Source organism: Schistocerca serialis, chromosome 1 (genome assembly GCF_023864345.2).
Source record: "Schistocerca serialis cubense isolate TAMUIC-IGC-003099 chromosome 1, iqSchSeri2.2, whole genome shotgun sequence".
Classification (NCBI taxonomy): domain Eukaryota; kingdom Metazoa; phylum Arthropoda; class Insecta; order Orthoptera; family Acrididae; genus Schistocerca; species Schistocerca serialis.
Genome location: NC_064638.1, coordinates 717,749,221 through 717,773,121, shown reverse-complemented (window position 1 = coordinate 717,773,121; position 23,901 = coordinate 717,749,221). Strand labels below are relative to the sequence as shown.

General features: G+C 37.7%; 1 protein-coding gene across 1 annotated transcript in view; it reads left to right on the top strand.

Moving 5' to 3' along the window:
• Nucleotides 1–23,901, top strand: part of LOC126427097 (proton-coupled amino acid transporter-like protein pathetic) — a 161,725-nt gene that overhangs the window by 104,194 nt on the left and 33,630 nt on the right. Inside the window, exon 6 of the mRNA XM_050089341.1 lies at nucleotides 18,116–18,282. Coding sequence (XP_049945298.1) covers nucleotides 18,116–18,282 — 167 coding nt within the window. The remainder of the gene's footprint in view (nucleotides 1–18,115; nucleotides 18,283–23,901) is intronic.

Genomic DNA, 23,901 nt, shown 5'->3' with positions numbered 1-23,901 from the left:
TCATTCCTATTAAGGAAGTTTCTACTTTAAGTGCAGTTAATGTCTTTAGCATAAGAAAAAGAAAATTGGAAAAAAATGTTATCTGAATTATTCAGTGAAAGCAATTGCCATGAAGAAAGAATATAAAGTGCTACTAGAAAGAGAAGAGGCCATTGCAGCTGTGCAGACAATGCCTATAAATGATTTTAAATGCAATGTACAGAAGAATCTGGATATGGCTTACCCTCCAAGACACATGAACACTAATTGTGTAAAATTTGGTGTAAGTAACAGAATTTTAATTAATCTTCCAACATTTTATGGTCCTAAAAAGAGTATAGGAATCAGACGATCCATCCCATTTTAAGTGATCTATGTGAATGCTGTTATTTGAAATGCATTGCAGAATTTTTCTGATATTCTGACTGATTCCATTCTGTTCCTTTACGGGGCACCAACCATTGCTCCAGATACATACTGTCAGCTACTGGCATTATAATACAGTTTTAAGATTCAGTAGCTGGCACCCACTGTCAAGTTATGGCACACACCTGTCAGCTTCTGGTTTTAGAAAACTATTTCAGTCCTGAAAGCTAATTTGTTTGTGCCAACTAGCAAGGCTTTACCTCCTTAGTTATGTAGTTTCTAAACTGTGGTAGCATGGTCAGCAGAAGATGACATTTTGTACTGCTAGATAGTGGAATGGAATACTACCTACTGCTTCCCAATATATTTATTAATTAATAAAATTTGTCATTAAAAACATATCTTTTTTTCAAATCAACAGCTCAGTTCACAGAATCAATACCAAAAATAAGAATAACTTTTACAAATATTTAAAGCCATTTATTTTGTTTCAGAAAGGTGCCCACTATTCAGCAATACATATCTTCAGTAACATGTTTGTTGTGGGTTGGCAGGAGAGCCAACACCGGGTACTAGAGAAACCCAAAAGGCACGCGTCTTAGCTCACGCACGCTGGCGTGAGGTCTGGAACAGGACAAGGAAATTAAACTTCAATCCATTAATGATGAGCATCGTTCTTGATGGTACATGATTACAGTATCAATAGTAACTGGTAATGGCGCCTTGCTAGGTCATAGCAAATGACGTAGCTGAAGGCTATGCTAACTATCGCCTCGGCAAATGAGAGCGTATTTTGTCAGTGAACCATCGCTAGCAAAGTCGGTTGTACAACTGGGGCGAGTGCTAGGAAGTCTCTCTAGACCTGCCGTGTGGCGGCGCTCGGTCTACAATCACATAGTTGTGACACGCGGGTCTGACGTATACTAACGGACCGCGGCCGATTTAAAGTCTACGAAGACGACATATGGTCCGGAGCGGGCAAGAGTTCCATGGCGGAGGACAACTGGTCACGGGAAGCGATCGGTGGCGTGTGACCCAGGGAGGCGCCCGGCGGTTGCAGCGATGCGTCCACTGCGAGCATCGCCGACGGGAGAACAGGTGGCGGCGCGTCGCCACGGGACAAAATGGAAGGCAGCATCAGTAACACCTTGGGGCTGAGGCGAGTCAGTAGATGGGTCCCCAGGGTGCTGACCGGACGGCATCGTCGCTGAAAGCAGACGGGGAGCAGCAGATCCCGTGTGACGACAGAGGTGCAGCTGATTGAGATGCCGACGCACCTCACCAGAGGCCCCCAAAACCAGATACATCGCGCGGCCGAGGCAGCGAAGAGTGCGCCCTTCGAGCCAACGCCATGAATCTCGATAGTTGTGGTAGTAGACAATGTCACCTGGGGCAAAAGCAGGTGCCTGCTGCTGCACAGGAACCTGATGCGGCGGATGTAGCAAAGACATCAAGGTGCGATGAGGGCGACCGTGAAGCAACTCAGACGGCGAGCGATCATCTTGAGGCTGAGAGTGATACAAGGACAAAAAGAGCAATAACGCGTCCTCCCAAGAATGCGACTCTTTGAACTTCAACATCTGTGACTTGAAAGTCCTGACCAATTGTTCAGTGGCACCATTCGACTGTGGCGAAAACGGCGCGGACGTCAGATGTGGAATACCATTGGCCTTGCAGAGTAACTGAAATTCTGCGGACATGAATTGTGGGCCATTGTCGGAAACAATAGTCTGTTGAAGACCTTCAATGCAAAAGATAGCGGATAAAGCTTGGATGGTGGCAGATGATGTCGTGGAAGACATCCGGACAACAAAAGGAAAATTACTGAATGAATCTACCACAACCAACCATCGAGCATTCCAGAATGGACCAGCAAAATCGATGTGTAAGCGTTGCCAAGGGGAAGTGGATTTTGGCCATGCAAAGAATTTCCGCGATGGTGCTGATTGTTGTTCGGCACACACCATGCAAGAAGAGCATATATTCGTAATCGCAGCATCGATTCTGAACCGAGTACAGTGCCGACGAGCAAGTTGTTTCGTTCTCACTATACCCCAATGTCCTTGGTGGAGAAGCTGTAAGACAGAGGACTGTAATGAACATGGGGCCACGAGCCTGGACTGATCATTATCAGAATACAACAGCAAAACACCACGTCGTACAAAAAGTCTCTCCTTGTGAGCAAAAAATCGGTGAACCAATGGATCCCCGATCCATGACTTTGACAAGGGCCATTGCATAGCAAAAAAATGCAGAATGGTAGCAAGGACAGGGTCGGCAGCTGTGGCTGTAGCTACACGACGAAAATCAATTGGAAATGATTCGACCACGTCATTGGTTTCCGAATCAATGAACATGCAAGCAAGTTCGGAGGAATCGAATGCTCTATCCTCAGCAACAGGCAAACGAGACAATGCATCGGCGTTTCCATGCTTAGCAGTGGACCGATATAAGATATCGTAGTGGTACTGCGAGAGGAAAATAGACCAGCGAATGAATTTCTGCACTGTATGTGGAGGTACAGGCTTGGCCGGATGAAAAAGTGATGTCAAAGGTTTGTGGTCTGTGATGATGGTAAAGTGAAGACCATACAAGAAATCATGAATCTTTGTAACACCAAATGCGAGAGCCAATGCTTCTTTCTCGATCTGTGAATAATTTCGTTGCGCAGACGAGAGCAATTTGGGCGCAAATGCAATAGGGTGATCGTGCGAACCATCTTTGTGCTCAAGCACAGCGCTGATCCCCAAATCCGATGCATCCACCATCAACAAAAGGGGCTTCCGGGGATCGAATGGCGTAAGGCAAGTATTGAAAAGCAACGCCGATTTCAACTGGCAAAAGGCGCGTTCACATTCCGTCGTCCAGACGAACGGAACACCTTTACGGTGTAAGCGATGAAGCGGAGCTGAAATGGAAGAGGCCTGTGTAACATATTTGTTATAGTAATGTATTTTTCCCAGCACACTCTGTAGCTGCTTCAAATTCTGCGGCAAAGGCAAGTCTTGTATGGCACGGAGGTGCTCCGGACTGGGATGTATGCCTTGGGCATTGAGTACATGTCCCAGATAGGGTAAGTCACGAGCAAAAAACACACATTTGTCCTTCCGCAAGCGAAGACCATTTTGTCGCAAGACCTGAAATAATGTTCTGAGATTGGCTAAATGTTCTTCTTCCGTCTTTCCGGAGATCACAATATCGTCCAGATAGTTTGCTGCAGTAGGGACCGACCCACAAACAGTTTGTAGACATTGCTGAAACAATGCAGGGGCGGAGGCACACCCTAATGGCAGTCGTTTTTCGATACAAACCAAGATGCGTGTTAACCACCAAAACTCGCTGGGATTCTTCGTCCACCGGTATTTGCAAGTACGCATCTGCTAGGTCCAACTTCGAAAAATATTTACCCGGGCACAGTTTGTCAAAAAGATCGTCCGAGTGGGGTAAAGGAAAAGTTGCAGTCACTAGTTGTGGATTCACTGTTGCCTTGAAGTCCACACAAAGTCTCAATTTTCCAGAAGGTTTTGGCAAAATTACTAAGGGTGATGCCCAGAGAGAAGCCTGCACACGCTCAATTACACCTTGTGATTCCAAATCATGTAATGTTTTTGCGACCTCATCACGCAATGCGTGGGGAACATTGCGCGCTCTGAAAAATTTCGGTTGCGTGTTAACTTTCAGTTCCAAATGTGCTTTATAGTTCTTAGCACAACTGAGGCCCGGTGCAAAAAGTCTGCAAATTCTTCCCATAGTCGAGAAACACTGTCGGAAGGCACAGTCTGGTTCACTGATAGGACCTGATTTACTATAGACAAGTTAAACAACTGAAATAAATCGAAACCAAACAAGTTCACTGCAGCAGAAGAACGAAGGATGGAAAATTACACAAGTTTTGTTTGTCCCTTGTATGTTGCAAGAAGGCTGCACTGTCCTAACACAGGGATCTTGTGAGCCGAATAGCTAGTTAACTTAACAGTTGCGGCATGCAACGGAGGTGTGCCCAGCAGTTTGTAAGTGTCTTGATTGATCAGTGAAACTGCAGCCCCGGTATCGAGCTGGAATGGTATCACTTTGCCGTTAATGTCCAATTCCACAAAAAGTTTATTGTCCTGCTGACGACAAGAGTGACTGTCTCGTGCAACGTGAACTGACACTGGTACAAAATCACTTGCGACTTGACGGGAGTGCTGACGACATTGACGCACACTATTTGTGGGACGAACACAGTCACTGTTAGAGAGAGTGGCACTGGGCGGAGTGGCATGAACTATATGAATTTCCATGGGCGAAGTGTCGCGAGCCTGAGTATCCTTGGTTCGATACCGATTCCGGCACACAGCAAAGGGCCTGGAATGGTTTTGAGCTTCCAATCTGAGCTTTTTCTGGCAAACACTTTGAATATGTCCTTTTTTATTACAGTAAAAGCAAATAGCTTGGCGTGAGAGGCAATTCTCACGCGAATGTCTAGTAGCACACCGCGGGCATGATTGGAGCACTGCAGTTGCTTGCCGGTGCGGTACACGTGGCTGAGAGTCTGGCGGCAGCAGCGCGGCTGGGCGCGAGGACTGTTTACTGTTCCGTGCAGCTCGCCCGGCGGGCCGGTTAACCTGACACACGGGTGGCGAAGTTTCAAATGATTCCTGAGCAAAGTCAAGTGTGTTCTGCCGATCCAATATGTCCATCACTTGTTGAAGGGAGGGATTGACTAGTTTCAAAATCTGTTCCCGTATACGAACATCAGAAACGTTCTGTGCAATTGCATCACATACCATAGTATCTGAATAAGGGAATCCACATTGACACTCAAATTTCGTGCAGTACACTATTCTTAAAGAATTATGTGTCTTCTTGAATACTGGTTGCCAACTATTTTCCTCCATATACTTGTGGACTTATGTACAGAGCTTCAACTTTTAGACTTAAGCATTTGAAATGCTGTTAAATGTAGTTATTCCAAAGGTTTGAAGTTCTGAAAATGGCGTTTCTGTTGCTAGACAGACAGTGTGTAGTTCACCACATTTAGATGCAACACTGCTATACTTTTTAAACAGATTCAAGTGAAAATGGAGGCTTATAAACGGATTTTTCATGTACCCTCTAATATAATAAAATTCTTGGATTCATCATTTTCTTTGAGTACTTGAAGACATGGCTTCTTCCCATTAGTATTTACAGCAAATACGTAATTATGTTCTCTTCAAAGGTATTTTATTCCATATTTATCAGATTTCACAAATGAACACACTTCTTGACAACAACTGCTAACTTCCAAGTGTCTTGCACTGAAAAGGTAACATATATCCTAAGTGAAGAAGAACAGAGAGAGTAATAGTTTCACTTCAAAGATACATTTGCAGCATAATCAATATAATGGAGCAGAGAATTACAGTTTGATTAATATCTCGTGAAATAAAAATAAACAATGTTTTCTATTGATTTTATCTTTTTGAACAATTATGGAAAACAATAAGTGTGATTATTATACTAAATCTGCATATTGTTGACTTCACAAATGGACAAAACTGTGAAGTAAATTCATAATACAAAAATAATTATGTTTCTCAGAATATCGTTACTTTTATATCAGCTTAATTCTATGTCAATGTACATTTACTTAAAATCAGAGTAAGTATACAATTTTTAGTTGTAGTTGTGGTGCAAGTTATAGCTTATTGGGTTTTCAAGTACTTGATGAGAAAGATATGTATTGAACAGTTTCGTTACAACTGCTCAACCATGACTGTGTAAGCATGAACATGTGAACAAAATTCTGACACCACAATAATAGGTAGAGAATAAAAGAGACACTTGCTTTTCTAAAAGTGAAATTCATCTAAAATATGTAGGCATTGTGGCCAAGAAGTATGGTTGTAAATGCAACTGCCTAAACAAACAGACATTTGAAAATCATGTAAGAAAATTTTTTGTAAGCTAATTATACAATACTACATACAAATACATTTTTTGTACAAGCTTTTCACAAAAATTATTTGCATTTGGTATACAATGTTTCATTGCACATTTACATCATTTACCAGTGTTTCTTACAGCAGTTAGGAACACGCAAATTATGATCTTTTGCACTTGAAGAAAAGGAATAGGTATCACTTTGCAAACATTGGTACAGACATAGTCACATTAAAACCTGTCTTCTCCTCACTTAATTAGTTCCATGTCTTTGGCAGTACATCATATTTTTGTCTGTAGTGTGTCAGTGCTTTTCACATCTGGGCTTGGTATAACATATTTTACATGAGTGTAATGTCATCTACAAGAAACATCACTAATTAGTTTGTGATGTTTTATTTTCTGGGAGAAATAAATTAATTATGAATTTTTGCTGAGAAAGTAATTCCTGCAAGAAAATTACAAGAAAGAAAAAAATAGCTCACTGTCAAAATTGTAATTAAGATCAATATCTATGTGAATCCTAATAATATGATTGTAAAGATGAAATAGTAATAATGGTACTATTATGTGTATATAGATGGATGCATATATAAAAAATATATTTTGAGTTGGAAAATAAGTGCTGTCATCTTTGTCATAAACAAAATCATCCTTTGACTAATACACTGTAAACATTGCATTTGAAAATTCCATCTAATTATTTTTCAAATATGCTCAGACTTGTTTTAATTTTTAGTGTTGTCAAATGGTCAGCAACATCCTGACATTACAAATATTTCTTCACAGTCAATACTTCTACTAATTCTATTATTCTGCTGTGTCAAGTTACCTATCATTACAATAATTATTCAGTATTATTTTTAATGTTTCTCTTTCAGCTATCATAAACACAGTATTCTTATAACAAGATCCAAAATATGCATAAAATCTAACATGACACTACAATACAGAATTAAGTTCCCTACACTTAACTTCAACATCAGAATCACATCACCAACAGCATCATTATGAAAAACATCATCATTATCACATCATTTCCAAATTCTACCTATGTAGTCTGAAAAGTAATCCTCTCTCATTGAACACAATGTTCTCCCAAAAACTTGGCTTGTGTGGGATAAAAAGTTATTTAACATTATCTGTGGTTAATGTAGTACACTCTTAATGCAAAATAAACTTTATTGATTGAGTTTTTCATAGCAGTCCTTTTCAAGTGCTGAAAGCAAATAGTAAAAGCATAAGTCTAACATCAAATATTTTACCAAAAGTGTCCACAAACATGCATAAACATAACTGAAGAGGAAAGAAACCGAAAAGGCATAAATGAAATTATTTTCCTAAAAGTGTTTTCAAGATAACATAACTGATTAGGATAACATAACCAATTACTTTATGTAAACCACTTAAATCATAGCATATTTTGTTTTCTAGTGGTAATCACCCTGCAACATAGCTCTAATCTTATATAATAAGCATAATAGAAACAGAAGCATTTGGTAATCAATGTACAATAGCAAACCTGTCATCATGTAGATTCAAATATTGAATGTTCAGTTTGAACCAACATTTCATTCATAAAGCATAGATTAAAAGGTCAAGAACATGTTCATTGTTAAATGCATAAATAAACTCTCCATAGTCTGTAACAGCTAAAACTTTTTAAACATCACTGTTGCTTCTCCAGACACATTCATTCATCTGGAGGCTTCTTATATTTTTAATCAATATGAACTGTGCTACTTTATTTTTGTGCACTACAGTAATCTTCTCTTTATATTTTTTTCATTCACATTGCTTAAGTGTGATTGGTATAGCTTTACTTTCACAAATTTTCCTCTCAACAGCTTTCATATCAAATTATGATAGTTTTTGTCAGAATCATACAAGTGTTTGTGTACATTACTTACAGTGTTAGAATTATTACAAAGGTGCTTCAAGTTATTTTTGTATAATGTTTGATAAGACATGAAAATTTGTGTGTTTAAGCTGTAAATTTTTATATCAGAACTGGAAGTTGGAAATATTACATTGTTTAGCTCACTATTACAAATATGCAGGCTGCTCTTTCTAAACTGACAACAAAACTTGAATTGAATTGAATTTTATTTGATCCTGTAAGATTACATTGTGTACAGTAAATGTACGTGTAATATAGGACATGTCAAAGTACTAACATTCTTTACCACTTATTTTTCTACACCTTTAGCTTACATTTTTACATCACTGATAGTGAGGCACAATATATACAAATTTAATGGCATAAGTATTCTACAACACTGTAAAACTCTTTTTCAATGAGATAGTCTTTAAGTTTCTTTGGAAAGTCATTTTGAAGTACACTATCTTGCAGGTTTTTGGGCAGACTTCTTAGTAGTCTGATACCAGAGTACTGGGGTCCTTTTTGTAGCATTGCCAGTCGGTGGGGTATGCTTCAGATTCAGATTCAGATTCTTTATTAGTCATTCAGCATTGGTACATGCAATAGACTTCGTCAGTTCACTTAATCTATTAATTCTACAAAAAAAAAAAAAAAAAAAAAAAAAAAAATTTACATATTTAAGTTGATATTGGGCATTTCTAAAAATTCTTCTAATGAATAGAATGGATTAGTTAACAAGAAGTTATGAACATTGTCTTCAAATAATTTGTCAGGCTTGATTGACCCATTTTTAGACAATTTGTTATATATTTTAATTGCCATATACTTATGACTATTGTTAGTTTTAGCTAATCTGTTTTGTGGCAACAGCAGAGAAGTACACATTCTTGTATAGTAGCCATGTCTTTCATTTGTTACACTTAAATTAGGTAGTTCAGCAAGTATGTAGTTAACACTGTCAAGAATATATAAATTAATTACTGTTAAAATTCTATATTTAGTGAACAATGGTTTACAATGTGTTCTATTATCTACCTTAGCCATTACTCTGATTGCTTTCTTCTGGATCACGATAATTTCATTTATTTTTCTGCTGTTTCCCCAGAGTATTAACCCATACCTTAAAACAGATTGAAAAAAGGCAAAGTACGCTGTCCTTACGTACTCAAATGTCACACAACACATCAGTCTCTTCAACAAATATATAACTCTTGACAACCTAACCACTATGTGATCAACATGAGAGTTCCATGTTAGACTGTTGTCAAGTACAATACCTAAAAACTTTGCCTTTTGTTTTTCTATTTTTGTAGTCTTTGATAGACTGAACCACATATTCTGCGTCTTTTCCTCATTTAATAGCAGACCATTGGCATTAAACCATGATGTTGCATTTTCTTTTGCCAATTTCATATCACTTACAAGGTTATCGAGTACATGGTTTACAGATAGAAAAGTTGTGTCATCTGCATACATGTATGTCTTTACATCTATATTTCCTGGTAAGTCATTTATGTGTACAAGGAAAAGAAGTGGTCCCAATTTAGATCCCTGTGGCACTCCATGTTGAACCTCGAGTATGTTTGACAGATGACTTCCTGAACTCACCACCTGGTTCCTTTTATTGAGGTATGATTTGATGAGTTTTAAACTTTTATCACATATTCCATAGTACTCAAGTTTAGAGAGCAGAAGTGAGTGGTCAACACAGTCAAAAGCTTTGCTCAGACCACATAAGGTTACCTGTGCGTGTGCATGGTCCTCAAATGCTGCTAGAATGTCTCTGACTAAGAGCTCTATGGCATGTATAGCTGACCTTCCATTTCTGTAACCAAACTGTGATGCACTTAACATACCATTTAGTTCTAGGTACTCATACATCTGCTTATATATTATGCCTTCAAAGACTTTTCCTAGTACTGGAATTAGTGAAATTGGTCTGTAGTTTGCAGGATCTGATTTGACACCCTTCTTAAAGACTGGAGTTACCTTGGATAGTTTGAGAGGATCAGGAAAAAACCCTTCTATGAGACACAGGTTTATAGAATATGTTAATGGTGCTGCAATGTAATGTGTGATTTCTTTCAATAGATTGTTTGACATATTAAAAATATCTGTGCTGTATGAATTTTTCATTTCATTGACTATTTTAAGAACTTCATGTTGGCATACCTCTTTGAAGTGTTTCAATGATGATCCAGCCCTGTTATGATTTAGGTTTGCTCTCTTCAGATAATCTATACATGTTACATTGGGTTTACTGATCAGCTTTTTGATATCATCAGCACAGCTTACAAAATATTTATTGAATGTATCTGCTGGTATTGGGACTGTCTTGTCGAAGTTTCTGACTTCACCTTTAACAGTATTAATTACTGACCAGGCTGTTTTGCATTGGTTTTTACTATTTTTTATGAAATTTGTGTTGCATCTTAGTTTCGCTAATTGCAACTCTTTCTTATACAGTTTCTTAATGATTTTTTCGAGATCCTTAATTTCATTAGAATTGTTTACTTTGGCAAGGTGCTTCAACAGCAGTAGCTTATTTTTTAGATTCTCCAGTTCTTTGGTGTACCAAAATTTACCTTTTCTTGTTTTATGGTACTTCTTTTGAACAAGATGGGCTTTTAAAATACCTGTTAAGTAATTGTGGAATGTTTCATAAACTGTTTGGGCACTGGAATCACAGTTTTGAAATAATTTGTCCCAGTTTGTTATGCTCAACTGGTGTGTTAGTTTTATGAGATTGTGTTTTGTTAATATTAAGGTATTAGTTTTCGTTAACTTTTGTCCAGCCTTGCTCTCATCCCCTTTTATAAAATGTCTTAACTTTACTGTTAACATGGAGTGGTCTGAGAAAACAAACTCCTTTACCTTGGTGGAGTACATATCACGAGCACAGTTGACAAAAGCATTATCCAAGCACGCTTGTAGTCTTGTTGGTTCTGAATTTACATGATGGAAGTTGTGCTGCCTTAGCATATTCAGTAACTTATTTACACTGGGTTTGTTACATGTTACATCAAAGCTTGAATTAAAGTCTCCCCCAATTACAGTTACATACTGTTTCCATTTCGTTATGTAGCAGAGTACACTGTCTAAATTATCTAAAAAAGTTTTATCATCTGAGTCAGGGGAATGGTAGATACATACTATGATAAGTTTCCGTACTTCATTCTTGTATTGTGGGTGTGTACACTAGCATTTGTAATCCAGTCCTCACTACCTTTTGTGATGTACATTATTGTTTTGTATATATACAACAATGAAAAAGTTAAGATACCTAAATTCTTGAAACAGTTTCTGCATGTTTCAGAGGTCTTTCTTCTTAAAATGGTCCTAATTGCTTTTTTTTTGTAATGTGAACACTCGTTTTGTCTCTTGTTTGTTTGAGTTTCCCCACACAGTCACTCCATACTGTAAATATGGTTCGAAAAGTCCATGATACACTGTACACAGAAGGTTCTTGTGTGAATACTGTGATAGCTGCATCATTAAGAATATGACAGAGCTCAGTTTCTTACAGACATTATTAATATGTTTTTTTCCATTTCAGCTCATTATCCACAAGAATACCTAAGAATCTAGCAGATTCTGCTTCTTCCAGCCTTGTTCCATCAACCTCTAAATCCATGTCTACAGCCTTTTCCTTGTTTTTAAACACTGCATACATAGTCTTTTTTAGATTTATAACCAGTTCATTTTCCAACAGCCATTGAGCTGTGACATTTGCAGATATGTATGCTCTTCTCTCAAGCTGTTCCATATTTTTGACACTATTTAGTATTGTCATGTCATCAGCATACAATATTTTCCTTTCTTCCTCCTCAACACCTGTATCATTAACAAATACATTAAATAACAATGGCCCCATTATCGAACCCTGCAGCACTCCATATTTGATGGATTTGGTTTCTGATTGGTACGAGTTTCCTAATGATACATACTGCTTGCGGTTGCACAAGTATGATTTTATCCATTCACCTGGTTGCCCCCGAATGCCATAGTTGCTTAATTTTTGTATCAGCATTTCATGGTCAATGGTGTCAAATGCCTTTGAAAGATCCAGAAACATTGCAGAGAGAACCTTTTCTCATCTAAAGACTGTAAAATGTATTCTGTTAGACTGACAATTGCCGATTCTGTAGATTTACCCTTTCTGAAACCATGTTGTGAGGCCATGAGAATGTTATGTTTGTCCAAATAGTTAACTAATCTGGTATACATAAGCATTTCTAGGATTTTTGAGAAACCTGATATTAGTGAAACTGGTCTGTAGTTGTTGGGATCATCCTTACACCCTTTCTTGTACACTGGCACTACCTTCGTTATCTTCAGTTTTTCTGGAAAAATTGCATCTCTGAAAGAACAGTTTGCTATGTTCAGCAGTGGTGTTATTATCTCCTCACATACCAGCTTTATTACATGATTTGACATTTCATCATCACCAGCAGATTTCTTGGACTTCAGTTTCTGTATAGTTTTCCGCAATTCATCTACCGTGACTGGTCTTAAGAACATAGTACTGCATGATCTTTTTGGTATCTTAATACCCTTCTGTTTTTGACTATTTCTTTCCAATTTTAAGTTTTCTACTACACTGATATAGTTATTATTCAGTATGATTGCTATTTCCATACCATCTGTGACCACTGTGTTGTCTATTTTAATTGACCTAATACCTTCTTCTTTGTTTGACCCCTCTTTTTCCTTTCTTTCAGCATTGATTGCATTCCAAGCTGCCTTTGCCTTTGACTTCGCTATAGTGGTGTCAATTGCTCTTGCTTTCGCTTCTCTTATTGTTTTTCTATACTTCTTTTTTAACATTCTATATTTTTCAGCTTCGCCCATCCGTCTCACGTCCTGAAGTTTCCTTCGCTGTTCTAGTATTTCACTGGTAATCCACTGTGTTTGATTTTGCTGCCTTTCTTGTCTCTTTACTTTGGGAAATGCTACATTAAAATGGTACTTAACTGTTGAAATAAATGCATCATATTTTTCATTTACACTCTGGGCCTGTAGGGTTTCATTCCAGGTTTCCTTACTTAACATTGTTCTAAAGATGTTGATATTTTATTCACTGATGAACCTAATTTCTTTGGTTGTCTGTTTTGGTTCTGATACTGTGTCACTACTTCTGCAAAAGTTGATTAGTTGTCCGTGATGATCAGATATTTCTGTCTGAACTACATGTGACTCATAGTTACACATATTAGTAATTATGTTGTCAATAATTGTCTCACTTTGTGAAGTCACTCTTGTTGGTGCAGTTATTGTCACTTTCATGTTATGCTGTATTAACAATTCTTCAAAATCCTGTCTTATTTTTGTGTCTTTTCACATGTAAGTGTTGAAGTCTCCACATATAATAAGATTTCTCTTCATATTCATTCTCAATAAGCTAGCAATATTTTTTAGAAAGATGCTAATATTGCCACATGGTGACCTGTACACACAAAACACTCTAAAATCCTTTGCCACTATACCAGTAACTTCAAAGTCTTTTTCTCTAGCTATGGGAAATGTAGCAGCTTCACTGTTTACATTCTTTGATAGAGTACCTGTTTTAATATATATACAAACGCCACCACCCTTATATTTAGATCTGCAGAAGTAACTAGCTAGTTTGTAGTCCTTTATTGCCACATTATGTATTTTACTTTCAGTTAGTCCATGTTCACTTATGCATAATATGTCTGGTCTTACTTCACTCAGGAGTACTTCTGCTTCTAATTTTTTGTTACCAAAGTATTGAATATTTTGATGAAGTACTTTTATGTAATTTTTCTTTTCTTGATTTACATGTTGTGAGCTGTATTCTAGGGCAAATTCTTTAGTTTCGTCTTTTTTGGTATGGTGCTTATATTTTTCTTTTCCAGCTGGAGTGTATGATTTTTCACCCCCTTCAGGCCGTATTAGTTTCCCTTGCATCTAATGATTTTGCAGACATCTGCAAACATTCTGCTGAACGTTACAGACCCCAGGCTATTTAAATGCAAGCCATCCTTCGCTAGTGAGTTTTCACATAGGAATTTGTTTGGGTCTACAAAAATTGCCCCAAGACGATCACATTATTCTTTAAGAGCACAGTTTATTTTGGCGATATATTTTTCACTCACCGACCTTCTTTTTATGATTCCGCTAAGTATCAGACGAGATCCTGCATACATATTTCTTGCAGAATGAATCATGTTTCTCGTTTCGCTTGCCATTTCTTCCTCACTGCTGCTCCTTAACGAATTCGTTCCAACATGTATAAACACCCCATTATAGTTATGTCTGGTTTCAGAATCTGGTTCTGTAGTATTTTGTCTTGCATTTACCATATTTTTAAAATGTTTACCGAGTTGGTGCGTTCTAATAGCAGGTCGTACGTCGATCTTGCAATTGGGGACAGCGATATTCTTCAGCAGCGAATCGCCAATTATTAAAAAGTCATTTTCCTTTTGTTGCGTATCTGTCGCCTTGTTTTTCCTTTCGCTGTATGTCACCACCTTCCATTTATATTTATCTTCCGGTTTTTGGCTTACTGAGTTTATCGAGACATCAACGGGAACACTTGAAATGTTGTTAAAGTACGATCGGTCACTCGTATTTTCGCGATCTTCTTGCTTTTCCGTTTGATGGCTTTTACACACACAGGACTTCTTTTCTTGTATTAATGTATCGTTTTCTTTCTTGATGGTCGAAAGTTCGGTTTTTAATGCCTCAATGTCACTTCGTAGTAATTTTATAATTTCGTTTTTTGTATCAACTGCACTTACAAGATCGGCCGTTTCGTCACGTAAACAACCGTGACATGTCCACGGAAAATCATCGCTGACGAACTTTAGATTTACTTTCACGCACTTTTCGTGTAACCAGAAGTTGCATTTGATACACAGAATACCCTTCATCACACGCTTTTTACATTCTCTACACGAAGAACTGTTCATTTTTTGCCTCTTTAGCGAGAGAGAAGCGCCACTACACTTTCCTATCGGCGCCATCTTGTTTTGATAAGTTGTCCACCAATTAAGTAAGTGTGTTTGACCCCATACTTGCAGCTCACAGTGTTGTAATCATGAAGATACGGAAAAACTCAGTAAGTACACAATGAATCCCCAGTTTGTATTTGAATTGTTTCTTCAGAAGTATGGTTATCAAAGAAAAGTTTAGATGATTTCAAAATTACAGTGGCTTCTACAGACTGCATCAGATGTCTGAAGAACTGGTACCAAATGATGCTGTCATGTCTATGTTTGAGACCCTTAGAGCCAAATGTGATGAAAATTTTCCACAAATATCCAAAAGATATCCAATTGCTAAATCAAAATACAAGTGGAAAACTCTCAAATCAAAGAGCTGGTTTACCCCTAGATTAGCTAAAGTAAAATGGATCGTCAAACTACTTAATGATAAAGTCAAAGCCACTACAGATACTGGCATTAAGGATCAACTATACTTCAATTTTTTACTGGCCAAAAGCACGCGCTGAAATGAATTGGAGAAGCAAAAAAGAAAAGCAATGACAGATTTACTGAAGAAGCTCAAAATCCTTGCTAAGCAGTGTGGGATCTGGTTAGTTTGGGCTTTCAAATAATATGATGAAATGATGTGTGGTGACCCTCAACTACATACCCTCTGACTCAATGTTGAAATATTAAAAGTTTTGGCTGGTTTCATTGTCTAGGTGCATTAGAGGTCAGATACTGCTGAGTCCACAGTATACGATAAGAATACACACATGAATCAAATGGCCGAAGGTTTCCATCACTTGGCAATTGTGAATTATGAATGTAACAAATAAATTTATAAATGAAAGATTGCAATTAAATAAAATCTGCAGGTAACATCTTAATGAGTTTAAATGATGTGTATGATAGGAAAAGTACTTTTGAGAATGCGGTATATTTCTGCAAAACACTTACTGGTGTCAATGGTCCAGCAATTAAATAAAGTATAAGTTGAATAACAGGGAAACAATAGATTCCTACAGCATGTGATTAGTTATGAACAACAACACAGCTTGTGAGATACTCACTTCTAAATGCACACTACCTCTTCACTGTAGAAGCCACGGAAATCTCACAAGTGCACAAGTGGGCACTCCAAAGTATTCCTATCTGTCGCGACCACTCACAAACCGCTCGACACTTCCAAGTCTCTGCCATGACGGAGTGTCCGTGGCGCTGTCACGTCCAGCATTTCCCATGTCATGTGACATACTCCTGCACTGCTGCACTGCCCAGATCTACCTTGTCTCCTCTCCAGAAATGATTCTCCTCCCAAACCTCCATACGTCTCTCTTAGTAACGAGCACTGTGATTGGCTAGAGCACTCCCTCCATCTCTCCAAGCCAACGTGCACTGACACACATATTGAAACACGTACCAGATACTGGATTTACATTTAAATAACTTGAAATTAAATAAATATTCCTACAACTGGACCATAAACACGCTCTAACACACTATATTAAATACCTAAACAAATTAAATAAACATATATCAAAGGAATAGCAACAGAAGGTAGACCAGTAGCCTAGTGTCTCTGTGCTTTCTAAAACACAGTAAATATTCAACCAATTTCTTCATGGATAGTATATATCAGATATAAACAAAGACATAGATGAATAAATATATTTATGCTGCTACTGCTTTTTTGTGTAACTGTGGAGCACTTATGGCCTGACGCGATCAATAGTAATTGGCCACTTTGACCTCAAATAACTCGTGCACAATTCAAGTTACATGCCTGTAATTTATACCAATTTAGGTTCACACTAATAGCTTTCTAAAGACATGTCGATCGACACAATGGGATGAAGCGTTTACATTTTGGATATTCGTTGCTGGGTGTTACTTGTATAATTTATCATCAGATAGTAAACTTTAAACTAATAAAGATATTGGAAATCTGATTATACCATCAGGATCATAATGCAAATAATAGTAATGTACATGTTTCTTTTTGAGGTATCATGATTCACCTGGCTACTATTAATTTCTGTACGAACTGTGTTTCACAAAGTCCGCCATCTTTGGCACTGCTGGTGTGTCTCCTTCATCAATACAGCATCACCATGGAATTCCCAGCCATGTGGCTGGACCAACCATTGTGCAGCATCGCATGGCTAAGCTAATTCATTGCAGAAATATAAAACAGAAAATTAAAAGCTTTCATGTGTTCAAAATATGCTACAGACCTTTTTTGTTTGTGCCTCCCATAGATTATAAGAAGTTTTAGATTTGTAAATCAGGTTTCATTGTTGTTGCATGTCATAGACAGATAATGAAATAAAACAGAAAACTTTCAACACTTTTTGTCTTCAGTCATCATCCTGTAAATGTTGGTATGAGTAGAAGTCTAGGTTAGGAGATTTTTAACATCGAGAAATGCATGAAGTTAATAATGGCATATAGAGAAATACTTAACTGAAGATACTTAAATATTTTGGCTTAATTGAATGTACCGAATTATTGAGGCTTGATTGAATGTGCAACATGTAGCCTCAAATATTCTGTCAACCAGTTGCTGACAGAAGAGCCAGAGAGTTTGTACATGACTCCATCCACCCCCCCCCCCCCCCCCCCCCTCTCTCTCTCTCTCTCTCTTTCTGTGTGTGTGTGTGTGTGTGTGTGTGTGTGTGTGTGTGGCCGCGTGCATGCGCGCGCGCGCGCGTTCGCACGTGTGTGTGTGTGTGTGTGTGTGTGTGTGTGTGTGTGTGTGAGTAAGTGTGCATGCATGTGTATGAGTGTATGTGTGCTGATGTGTGGGCAAGTGCTTTGTGTGAGTGTGTGCTTACATGCATCAGAGAGAGAGAGAGGGATGGATAACAAAACCAACAGCTGTAAAATTTCTTCGAGCTAATCTATCCATCCTCAAAATACCATGCCTCAGGTAATGTTGTTCATCACTCTTTTATACAGTTGAGGTTGTCATTATTTGAACCAACAATGTGTAAGACTTTCAACTAATGTTACATGTATTTTATTTCAGTGCTGCTCAGTCTGTAAAGATTCTAATTGCATTTGGAGTTTACTGCACATATGGCCTTCAGTTTGTTGTGCCAGTTCAGATGTTACTAAATGCTACAAGAGATAAGTTTCCTGTAAGCCCTCTTCTGGTTTCATATATTGTAAGGACACTCCTTGTTACTGCAACAGGTATATTCCATATTTTCTTCTTTATTAATTTACTGAATTTTTATCTTGACTAGAATTTCTTTTTCCAAGAAAATATGTGTTCATACTTTTGTACTATTGAGTTTGCAACAGTAGACATGTGTTATGGGAAAGCCCAGGAAGATCTGATCTCTTATCTGAGACTAACATTAACAGATTCTAAAAACTAAAATTACTGGAACAATTAAGCTTCAAAAGCTGTGTTATGACAGTCACTCAGAATAAATATGACTTCTTGCCCACAAGCTCATATCCTAGGAAGATACATAAATAATACCAAACAGAGTCCCACTTTTTTTGTTTCATTTTTCAACACTACATCCACATCTGTACTTTGTTGATAGTATCTTTGGTGTCACTATTATTTCCTCTCTTTCCTCTCCCATTCATAAATGGTTTATTGGAAGAACTCCATAAAAGCTCGTATGTTCCCAATTTCATGATATACATGTGAGAGGAAATATATTGCCCGACTCTTTTTTTCAAATGTGTGCTGTTTGCGGCTTTCCCCTTACTTGTTTGCAGACATCTCAATGTCTTGTATCTTGATGTACAGTATTGAAAAGATATTGGAAACTAATTCAATTAAGGATAGTGCCAAATGATGTACAGCACACAACAGATGAATTGAGCTGCTCAGTGAATTAAAGTGGAAAGTGTCAAAATGGAAGTTTTGTGACCCAGAGGATTAAAGATTGCAACTGATCCACAAATTTGAATAATTTTATTCTAACATCCAATTTGTTCTGGATGGCCTTTAACTTCTATATTCTTTCACACAGATATAAAAAGAATAATAAGTAGGCTATAAAATACAGAATATACAAAAATAAACACATTATTGTTGGGAAGATACCATTATGGTACCCAAATCACATACACTGACAGCAAAACATAATGATAGATAATTTATTTATTTATATTGATTTATTTATTTACTTAGCATTCTTGTATCTCATCATTATAAAAATGATATAGGATTTGTCATGCATTGCCTTACATAGAAAATAGGACATGAAAAGATTTACAATTATATGTCCATAAATAAAATATTATTACATATAAAATGAAACAATATGCATAACAACATTCATAATACGTTAAATTAGAATAATAAATGAATACAATTTAGTTTTCAATGAGCATTTTGGGTCATTATGATGAAGGAAATAAGCTACTGTATATTGAATGCTGGTGATTTACGTATTCCTTGACACTATAAAAACTCTTGCTAATTAACATTTTTTAAAGTTCTTTTTTTAATATGTGGAATTTTGGTATACTTTTAATTTCCTTTGGTAGTGCTTGGCTGATAAAGAACACTTTTTTGATATGTAGCTTTTGTGTGACTTTCTCTATGAAAGTCGTCTCTGTTTCTCATTTTGTAGTTACGAACTAGACTGTTTAACGAAGAATGTTCCTGGTGTGCCTTCATAAAACATATACTATCATAAATATAGATACATAGTAGAGTCATAATTTGTAGTGCCTTGAAAACTTTTTTACATGATTCTCTGTGTGTCATACCTCTGATTATCCTTATTGCCCTCTTTTGAAGCACAAATGAGTGTTTGGCCAAACTGGTATTCCCCCAATATATGATACCATATCTTAGTATGCTATGTATGAGTGCAAAGTATGAACATAACACTGCATCAACACTACAGGAATTTTTTTGGATTCTAAGAACATAACAATGCTGACTTAATTTTTTTTTTAACATTTCTGTGTGTTTCTCCCAGATTAGATATTCATCTAGCCATTATCCTAAAAATTTTGTGTGTTCTCTATCTTAAACTGCTCAAGTTTTACAGTTAGGTCAGATTTTACTTTGTTTGTTTTCATCCAAACTGTTTTTCTGTCATTAACAATTAATTTGTTGGCAGAATGAGATTTTCACTCTGCAGCGGAGTGTGCGCTGATATGAAACTTCCTGGCAGATTAAAACTGTGTGCCGGACCGAGACTCGAACTCAAAGTTTGGAAGGTAGGAGGCGAGGTACTGGCAGAAGTAAAGCTGTGAGTCGTGCTTGGGTAGCTCGGTTGGTAGAGCAGTTGCCCGCGAAAGGCAAAGTACCGAGTTCGAGTCTCGGTCTGGCACACAGTTTTAATCTGCCAGGAAGTTTCAATTAATTTGTTGTTTGTAAACCACATGTTTGCTTCTTCTGTGGCTACTGTGAGTCTCTCCAGTAAGTCAGTTTCATTCATATCTTTGACAAATAGACTGGTGTCATCAGCAAACAATACTGCATCTGCTGTTGAAAAATGGCTTGGAAAATCATTTACAAATATTGAGAACAGCAATGACCCCAGTACAGAGTCCTGTGGCATGCCATACCTGACTCTTTGGCATACCGATGAGTAGATTTTACCCACATGCTGTATCTCTACCTTCTGATACCTATTAGAAAGATAGGATTTGAACCAATCATGTGCTACTCCACGAACCCCGTAGCAGTAAATTATGGTCAGTGACATCAAAAGCCTTAGACAGATCCAAAAACAGGCCACAGTTTAATTCAATTTTGTCTACAGAATTTATGATCAGTTTTAAAAAGTTATATATTGCTGTGTCAGTTGACCTATTTTTCCTATATTCAGTAAACCAGACAACAAATCAGGAGTGTCATATCTCAATGAGGAACTTGAAAGTTTCGGCACAGGGTTGGAGCATGTACAGGAACTTTGATTCAAGTTTAAAAGAGTAGATGACAATGCACTGGATAGATATGTACCCAGTAGATCAGTTTATAAAGGGAGGGAACCTCCATGGTATACAGTTACTGTAAAGAAACTTCCAAAGATACAGATATTTCTGCATAAAAGGTGTAAGAAAAAGCATAGGGCTATAGAAAGAGAGATGGTGAATGAAATGCATTTGACTGTCAAAAGAGCAATGTATGATGCCTTCAATGACTTCCATAGCAGAATGCTGTCAAATGATCTAAGTTAGTGTCCAGCCTCTTGCGAATGAGACTGCAACTGAAATTGAGGGTATCAAAGTAAGAGTTGAAATTCTGAAATCCATTTTCAAATGTCCCTTTACAAAGGAACACTCAGGAGAATTGCCCTAATTTAATCCTTGTACCACTGAAAAGATGAATTAAATAAGTGTTAGTGCAGTGGTGTTGAGGAACAGATGGAAGAAGTTAAAATTTGACGAAGCTCCAGGGCCCAGTGCAAACCCCATTATACTCATATTCTATATTGAAGGTGTGACTGAGTTAGCCCCTCTTCTAACTATAACCTACCGTAGGTCCCTTGAACAGAAAACTGTGCTCAGTTCTTGGAAAAAATCACAGGCCACACCTGTCTATAAGGAGGGAAGTAGGAATGATCCACAAAATTACTGTCTAATATCCATCCATCAGCTTGTAGTGGAACCTTAGAACATATTCTGAGCTCAAATATAATGAGGCATCTTGAACAGAATGACCATCTCAGTGGCAACCAGCATGGATTTCGAAAACATTGATCATGTGAAACCCAACTCTCATGACATACTGAAAGCTTGGGATCAAAGTAGACTGGTAGATACAGTATTTCTTGATTTCCGAAAAGCTTTTCATTCAGCACTGCACCTATGATTATTGTCTAAAGTACGATCATATGGGGTATCAAGTGAAATTTGTGTGTATATTGAGAACTAGGAAGGATGCAACATGTTATCTTGGATGGGGCGTTATTGTCAGATGTAGAAGTAACTTCAGTTGTGCTCCATGGAAGTGTGTTGGAACCATTGCTGCTCCTGTTTTATATTAATGACTTGCAGACAATATTAATAGTAAAACCAGAATTTTTACACATGATGCAGTTATCTATAATGAATTATTATCTGAAAGGAGCTGCATAGATATCCAATGTGAGCAATCAGTTTTTGGTAGGATAATGTAAACTGAAGCGCCAAAGAAACTGGTATAGGCATGTGTATTCAAGGGAAGAGATATGTAAACAGGCAGAATATGTTGCTGTGGTTGGCAATGACTATATAAGGTAACAAGTGTCTGGCGCAATTGTTATATCAGTTACTGCTGTTACAGTGGCAGGTTACCAAGATTTAAGTGAGTTTTATCGTGGTGTTATAGTCAGTGCATGAGCAGTGGGACACAGCATCTCCGAGGTAGCGATGAAGTGGGGATTTTCCCATATGGCCATTTCATGAGTGTACTGTGAATATCAGGAATCCAGTAAAACATCAAATCTTCATCATTGCTGTGGTCAGAAAAAGATCCTCCAAAAACAGGACCAACGACAACTGAAGAGAATTGTTCAAAATGTCAGAAGTGTAACCCTTCCACAAATTGCTGTAGATTTCAATGCTGGACCATCAGCAACTGTCAACATGTGAACCGTTCTACAAAACGTCATTGATATGGGCTTTTGGAGCCGAAGGCCCACTTGTGTACCCTTGATAACTGCATGACACAAAGCTTTCCGCCTCGCCTGGGTCTGTCTACACCGACATTGGACTGTTGATGACTGGAAACATGTTGCCTAGTCAGACAAGTCTCATTTCTAATTATATACTGTATGGAGCAGATGGACGTGTGCAGGTATGGAGGGAACCTCATGAATCCATGGACCCAGGGGATTGTTGAAGATGATGGAAACTGTGTAATGGGGCATCTGTAGTTGGTGTGATATGGGACATCTGATATGTCTAGATACGATTCTGACAGGTAGTGAATATGTAAGCATCCTGTCTGATGATCTACATCCATTCATGTCCATGGTACATTCTGACGGACTTGGGCAATTCCAGCAGGGCAATGCAACACCCCCACACGTCCAGAGTTGTTACAGAGTGGCTCCAGGAACTCTCTCCTGAGTTTAAAAAACATTTCCACTGGCCACCAAACTCCCCAGAGGTGAAAATTATTAATCATATCTGAGATGCCTTGAACATGCTGTTCAGAAGATATATCTACCTCCTCATAGTCTTACGAATTTTTGGACAGCCCTGCAGGGTTTATGTTGTCAATTCCCTCCAGGTGTTACCTGAGTCCATGCCATGTCATGTTGCAGCACTTCTGCATGCTTACAGGGTTGCTATGTATCTACCAGTTTCTTTGGCTCTTTGTCGTATATGGATAGATAAAAAATGTACTCACCAAATGGCAGCAGAACACACACATAAAAGAAGGTTGTAATTATTCAAGCTTTCAGAACCTGTGGCTCCTTCTTCAGGCAGAAGAATTAAATGGGAAGGAATAGGGGTGAAGGTAAAGGACTGGAAAGGTCTAGGAAAAGGGATAGATTTCAGAAAAGTCACCCAGAAGCACGGGTCAAGAGAGACTTACTAAACAGGATGAGAATGAAAGACTGATTGTTGCGGACTGCACTGGACAAGATTTGAAAACCTGAGGCTTAAAGATGGAAGACAGGGTAATATGTAAGACAGTAATTATTGCTAAAACGTTGTGTACAAGTTAATAAGAGTGAAAAACTAAGTGCATTGTACATAACAGAGGTGGGATGCGACAGTGAAAAATAGACACGTAAGAAAATAAAAAGGTGTAGAAAACTAAACTGGAGTAAAGAAAGGAGTAGTTACTGTGAAGAAATGTTGAGATGGAAGAAATTAACGTAAATTAAGGCCAGG